This window comes from Cucurbita maxima, unplaced genomic scaffold (assembly GCF_002738345.1).
Source record: "Cucurbita maxima cultivar Rimu unplaced genomic scaffold, Cmax_1.0 Cma_Scf00032, whole genome shotgun sequence".
Lineage (NCBI taxonomy): Eukaryota > Viridiplantae > Streptophyta > Magnoliopsida > Cucurbitales > Cucurbitaceae > Cucurbita > Cucurbita maxima.
In genome coordinates, this window is record NW_019272048.1 from 1,803,336 (window position 1) to 1,810,521 (window position 7,186).

General features: G+C 36.2%; 1 protein-coding gene and 1 long non-coding RNA gene across 3 annotated transcripts in view; one reads left to right on the forward strand and one right to left on the reverse strand.

The window, feature by feature from the left end:
• LOC111467080 overlaps positions 1-7,186 on the forward strand; it is a 22,992-nt gene that overhangs the window by 3,898 nt on the left and 11,908 nt on the right. The window lies entirely within an intron of this gene.
• LOC111467029 (calmodulin-binding transcription activator 2-like) overlaps positions 802-7,186 on the reverse strand; it is a 15,921-nt gene continuing 9,536 nt past the window's right edge. Inside the window, exons 6-13 of one of the 2 annotated variants that reach the window (XM_023111798.1) lie at positions 5,915-6,092; positions 5,591-5,713; positions 5,147-5,454; positions 3,952-4,488; positions 3,095-3,786; positions 2,020-2,602; positions 1,444-1,770; positions 802-1,249 (exon numbers count right to left, since the gene is read on the reverse strand). In XM_023111798.1, the coding sequence (XP_022967566.1) occupies positions 1,136-1,249; positions 1,444-1,770; positions 2,020-2,602; positions 3,095-3,786; positions 3,952-4,488; positions 5,147-5,454; positions 5,591-5,713; positions 5,915-6,092 (2,862 nt within the window). In that variant the 3' untranslated portion in view covers positions 802-1,135. Of the gene's footprint in view, positions 1,250-1,443; positions 1,771-2,019; positions 2,603-3,094; positions 3,787-3,951; positions 4,489-5,146; positions 5,455-5,590; positions 5,717-5,914; positions 6,093-7,186 lie in introns of both variants that reach the window. The other variant, XM_023111797.1, reaches the window with a different exon arrangement.

Sequence of the window (7,186 nt, forward strand, 5' to 3'; positions counted from 1 at the left end):
AAAAAAAAAAAAAAAAAAAAAAAAAAAAAAAAAAAAAAAAAAAAAAAGTTTATGCCTCAACGAATCACTCGTAGAAATATTGATAATACAGAGTTAATGGTATTTCATAACTAATTGATTGAGCAGCAGCTCGTAGACCACCTAAAAAAGAATATTTATTATTGAATCCATATCTTGACATAAGAAGGCCTGAGAGTAACACTTGAAATGACAATCTATAAAAAGAACACTGATCTGTAGATCTGCTAAAACAAGATGATAACCAAAAGGAATTACTGAATATAGCTTAATAAAATTGATGACTGCTATGGATGGTCTGATACTGAATAAACACGTATCACCTCTAGATGGAAGCATATTTTCTTTAAAAAGTAGTTTTGTGTCATCTGCTAAAGCTTGAAGAACTACCAAAGTATATATATACATATTTTATTCTCAAACATCATAAACAAAACCTCCAACCAAATGGCCCCTAGAAATATTTCAAATAATTTTTCCGAACATCATAATCTTAAGAGAGAAAAAAAACTTAAAACAAATAAGGGTAAAACCCATGCGCATTCCCACCCTCTTTCTCCATAAACAAATAAGGGTAAGACCAATGAAAAGACGAGAAAGAACATAGGAAACTAAAGTGAAGAAGAAAGACAAGAAATTAAGGAGATAATATCCCAAGGATGGAGAAGACAAGGTGAGTGTGTACAAGATATTATATGTATAAGTACCACTAAATTCAAGAAATCTTCAATATGAAAGTTGATGGAATTCCTATAAGTAGTGTAGAAAAACGGAACGAAACGAAACGTCCAATACGAACAGATCAAACTTCAAAATTACCTTCATAATATGACACTAAAACATACAAGTTTATGGCAGTAAAGAGTGTTCTTATCATCATATACAAATTCGCTACTAATTTGGTTCAAATATAATCAATGGACACAAACAATCAGGTAAGCCCTATCACCAACCTATAAAATCTACACCAATTTTGGTAGGCAGCCAACACTGAGTGATCACAATATAAAGATATGAACTTTTTGATACACTAGTAGTTAGAGTAGAATTTACAAGCAAATGCTGAAGTTAGTATGCACCAGAAACAGTAGGCTGATTGATAACACAAGCTGTTTACTCAATCAAATGTCATAGACATCAAAGCATCGTCGTCCAGAAGCGAGTCGATATCAATCATGTCATCGCCTTCTATTATCTCTTCTCTAGTGCTAGTAATAGCCATACTACTTGCCTGATCAATTTTTCCAAACAATACAACATGCATCAATACGCATATTATCAGAAGTCGAGCAAGGTGTCGCCTGACACATTGCCATAGAATAGGCAAGAAGATAATTATCTAGCAACGAACAAGAAATGGAACTAGAACTAGATTCTATAACAGAACAAGACAAGTGATGAATCAAAAATGACAGATCTCAATACCTTGGTTTCTTGGCACTTTTGAACGACGGTAAGAAGCCTACGGTATTGGTCTCGTCCCTCGGGATACTGAGCCATGGACTTGACTCTAGTCAGTGCTTTTTGAAATCTCTCCTCATTCTGCCTCCTTCCTTTCGCCAGAAAATCATAATCATCCTCTTTAGGCGGTTCCAACACGGCGGCAGATGGATTCTTCGCAGCTGCATCTGATCGGAAACCTCGCAAACCACTCCCCTTCCGTCTCCATCTCAAAATAATCTTGTCTAATATGCCTACCGACCAGACGATCTTTTTATATTGCTTCCTCACCTGGTGTCCTCTCACGTGGGCCTTGCAATTATGAAAATTAGATGTTACTTTTTTGTTTCATGTAGCAGAAGGAAAATCATTAATCATAAATCATGGGGCTGTACAGACCAATCTATTTTCATGTATAAAGATCTTCTAAATCATACCACCATATTAATTAGAGCTTAGAAGTTTTCTTTTCCTATTCTCATCCGATTAAAATGTTCATAATTTACCAAGCAAATCATCAATGTAAAGGAGCTTATTAATTGCGTATGAAAGCGTGTAAACCTGAATTTTCACTATTCTTTGACGTATTAGCAAGAACTCTTTTCTCATTCTCCAACCACGGAACTTTTTCTGTATGTGAACTGCAGCGGCATGGGCCGGGCTGTTACTTAGTCCAGACTTACGTGCCCTGGCTTTGGCAAATGAAATAGCAGTATCATCTGAGGATCCAAGTTCATCAGGACTACACTCCGATAATTTTTTCCTCTGAAATGACTGCATTCTAAACATCAGATGTATACGCCCAGCAGCTTGAGTAGCATTGCAGACAGCAGTCAATGAATCCTTCAAGGACAAATCAGCAGGCATAAAACCATCACTTATCGGTGTTGCCCTTCGTTCAGAAACAGTATGCACAGGTTTCCTCTTTGAAACGTCCAGCACACCATCTTTTACGGTCTCCCCCATTGATATGGATTCGATATAGCTGGTCAATGATGACTCTGCAAGGAAACCAGCAATCCCTTTGTGCCCATTCATCGACGCAAGTTCAGATGGCGGTATCCCCAAAGGATTTTCTGGAGAAGGATCAGCCGGCAATCCAGGAGCAGCATTCAATGTTATAAGGGTTCCAACTGTCAACTCCCTGCATGAAACAGGGTCATCAGCATGGAAATCTACTCGAGTTGAGATTCGCAGTGTCGTTAATAATGAAGTAATTAGGAGGAAGCAAAATATTACTGTTCTTCATATTTACCATTATATGGCTTAATACATTCATTATATTCAAATATCTCATAATTATTCTTTCATCACCAAATCAAAATAAAGATTATCATCGTACGCTAATATTTCAAAATTAACATTACTGTTCCTTCATTTTTTTAGGTCCATACTTGCATCTACACTAATCATACTGTACGTATTTGTACCTACATGCATGCTTAGCATGACCTAACAAGGCCTGATTCCAGTCAGTGACGTTATTTCATAATCTTCGAAAATTTTAAAATACTTGAGGAAAAAGGGGTTTCTTGATATTAAAGGACTAGGCACCAAACATTCTTTTTCAGTTTTATCAATGAGTTTGATTAGCATGAATGAAAGGTTTTCCTTTCGTGAGTTTCAGGGTCCTTACCTGCCACAGAATGCTGCCCAATGGAGAGCAGTCCATCCGTTAACGTCTCGGAAGTTTATGCTCACTCCTGCAGCGACAATTGGTCGGATTGCCCAATCATAACCAAGGGCTGCTGCTAAATGAATTAACCCCTGTCCCTCATCATCCAATATATGAGGACCTTTGCCACCTTCAATGACTTTGCGGATAAGCCATGAGTACACTTTTTCTTTCATCAGCTTTACAAAAAGAAACTCCTTGTTTTGATGCTGAATTTGAACATTATGAGAATTTGGCTCTTCCCCATGACAATCTTCTTCTTCTTTTATTGAGATAAGCTCTCTGATTAAGTTCCGTTTCTCCAAAGCACCTTCAGAGAGATTATTTGGAGGATTTGAAGATCTATGGGACAGTAACCTCTCCAATCGCATATGCAAATATAATTCCTCTGTAGCACCAGCAGTATATACTTCGGTAACATCGACATCTTGAGCAGAGCCTGCCAAGTAATCAAACTCACGAATCTCACTGCATGCTAATCTGTTGGAACATGTGACATAAAAAGGGACTTGCCCAACACTATGTGGTGGTGCATGGCAGCATAGGATCCCATCAGCCAAAACCTCTGCAGGAACTTCGACTTCCCCAAACATACATGACCAATAACATTTTGTGCCATGATTGTTCCCCAGAAACTTTCCTATAATCACAACCTGTTAGGGTTTAAAGAAAACAGAGATAATTTAGTCTTCTGAAAAAAAAAAAATATCTTCAATGTTTCACAAGTCTGAAAATTACGTGAAACATAAAAATGAAGAAGGTAACATTTTTCTCAAGGTTGATTCAAAATAACTCAGTTTTTTCATACAATTATTTACCTCAGTTTCCAAATCTGCAAGTGTCGACTTTGGAGAAAATTCTATTATACTGAAAAGCTGGTCTTCAGAAAGAGAAGGGCTTAATGATGAATTATCTACCATATCACCACATTCTACGGTGCTCCAAGACAAGCCAGATGATGGATGCATGTGCAAATCATCAACTTCGACAAGCTCTCTGGATACCCACCTCGAGAAGCTGTCGACTTTCTTTAAACTCTCCTCTCCGTCTATTAATGATTGTTTCAAACTCAAAGAATAGCCAACGGTACCTTCTTTAGATGTATCATTTTCAGAACTCAACCTCATAGCAGAATACGATTCTCCTTCTTTGAACTGTAATTCAAGGTTGTTTGGCAAAATCTCCTCATTCTCTATGCCAGGATGAGCACAAGACATCTCATGACCACTTCCAAAAGTTGCATTATGAGATTTCTGCTCAGTTAACCTGCTATCTATGCCATAAACTGAATACAATTCTGGAAACTGGTCAACATACTCTTTTGAAAAGGACGAAGTATTGTCTTCAAAAGAAACCTGCAGTTGAATCCAGAAAAAAAGTTACAATCTGCAGCGCAAAATTTTAGTTAAACTCAGTTGTACTAAAGAGTGCCAAATAACTCAACGAACTTCAGAAGCAACCTAAGAATTTGAGTGCAAGTCCAACCACCCCAAGCAACACTCTCCACAGAATAGCGTAAGCCATTCAATTCATAAAAGTTTATATCAAGAATAAGCCAACGGACAACAACTCATCATTTTCAACAGTAGTTTTTTAATTATGTCTTCATCCTTTTAGAGAAGTTGGTTGCCGAGAGCAGAAACAGAATAGCTAAGCGACTAAGTGAATAAGATAAGTAATTGAGCAGTTATAGTCATTTAACTATGTGCAACTACAGCCATAGAAGTAGCTCTTTAACACTAAACAGACATTAAATTACGTGGGAGTACAGTCTGACACAGAAGAAGTAAAACAATAGGCCAGGCTAGGAATCACTTGACCCTTCGTGATACAATGCCAGGCTGGTAAAATAAACTAAACTTCATCATCCCAATCTAGTCTACCCGAAACCCAACCAACCCCAGTTTCCTTGAGATAACTTTACAGCCTAGGTAAATTGTAGTGTTTTCTTTAATCAGATATACAGATAGAATTTTAGAATAAAGAAATGGAAATGAAAAAACTTCAAAATACCTGCCAATTTGAGTTCATTGTCAGAGAACTCCCAAAATCCTCTGTAATAGCACTATTACTGGTTGAAGGCTCGCCAGGAATTGAATTCTCTTGTCCAACGACAATTCCAGAAGAAACAGGTTCAATCAGAGAGGATAAAACATGAGAAGGTACAGTCTGAAATCCAGTTGTACAATGTTGCAAGATCTCTTCCCACGAGGCAGAACTGAGCGTCTTCTGAGAATCCGTCACATTGGTACCACAAATGTTACCCCCAAGTACATCTTTCTGAACTTGTGATACATAATCCACAGCAGGAACTGCTGTGTCTGGAGTGTTACAATAGTCAACATTTTGAAGTGTCAGATTATGTCAAAGCTTCTATCGAGAAGCACTTGATGAATATATTATATATGTTAATTATTGCAATGGAATTTGGGGAAAAAAGAATTAAAATGGGCTTACTGGAAGAAGAATGCGGAAAATAAAAATTTGATTGACCAGCATCTTGTTTATTCATCAGAAGACCATTTCCCATTTTTGGTGACGTGGGAAATGAGCGAAATCTTGAAGTTGCTTGGCCGGTGTCTTCTGCACAAAATTGCAAATTCAAGTAGAAACCTCCAATAACAACTGAGAATAAAAATTTCGGTAACTAAGATCGAAGTATCAAGTGGGGGTTAACATTATCAGACACTGAATAAAATAATCTCAAGACCTTGAGATCCTACATAAAAATAGAAACAATTCAAAGAGCAGGCAATAAACAACCAAAGAAAATGAAAATACCAGTATCACCATCTTCACAAAATGGTGTCAAAGGGCTAGTTGGACTGGGGGAATCTGCATTTTCAGAAGCTGCTTGATTATAACTGCTGGAATAGCTAGCACTCGTAGGGCTGCTCTTCTGTGAACTTGATGAAACCTCATCAGTCTCAACGACAGCTCCAATATTGGTTCTATTACCCTGATTTAAAAATTGATCATATGAGTTGAATATTTAAATTAAATATTATTGACAGAATCCAAAATTATTTTTTTAAAAACTATGCAGGTACAGCAAAAATCCAAACTGGCAGGACACTCAGAAATATAAATATTAAATTGCAAAAGATGGAAAAATGCTTCATGCTATCTGGGGATGCATACCAATGAAGAATGAGATCTTAGCCATTTAATAAAAAACTTAGGCAAATTTGTGTATGTGTTTCTTTTAAGCATGGAGGGAGCAATCCGTACTTTCTAAAGTGCAAAGCACACAGACACACAATAGTCCTCTCAGTTTTAGCATGAAGCACCGAAAAAAAAGGAAAGAAAGAAAAATAATTGTTTTGATTGCACAATTTAAAAATATAAATAAAAATTTTATAAATGTAAAAACATAATATTATGAATCAAGGGTATGTGAAAATATAGTTCTTCTACTGATGTTTGCTCCTTTGTTAGAATCTTCCTTTCTCCCTGAGCCCCAGTTTTTTTTTAATTATTCATTAGGTCTTATTTATCTTCATGGGAGCCTTTTCTTGTAGGCTGCCTCCTTTTTGTAGGTTCTTGCCCATGTATTCATTTTCCTCTCAATGAAAGAAAGTTTTCTCACTAAAAAAATGAAATAAATGAGAACTTTTTTGGAGGAACTCAATAATGATATGGGCTTTTAGGCAATTTGTTGTCTTATTTATTTTCAAAATAAAATATTAATGAAAATATTTTGAGGTACATGCCTTTAAGTGCTTCAATGTGGAGGACCTTTTAAAACACTCTGTATACGATTTTATTATTCAAGGCTATGTTTAACCTAAAAAGCTTCATTCACTTATTTCTCGATAAGAAGTAATCTTATTATTTCATAGTTTTTAGAACTCAAAAACACAGTTGTACAAGTGAGATCGTTTATTATGTTCTTGTTTGTTTCCCTCAGATTACAAAAAAAAACATAAGCATATGAACTTCACGTGAACACAAACAGGAAAACAGGCATTTCAGAAACAACTAATAGCTGCTGTAATGTGCCTTTGAAAAGTTAGTTTCTTGTTTAAAAAAAAAAAAAAAAAAAAAGGTTTT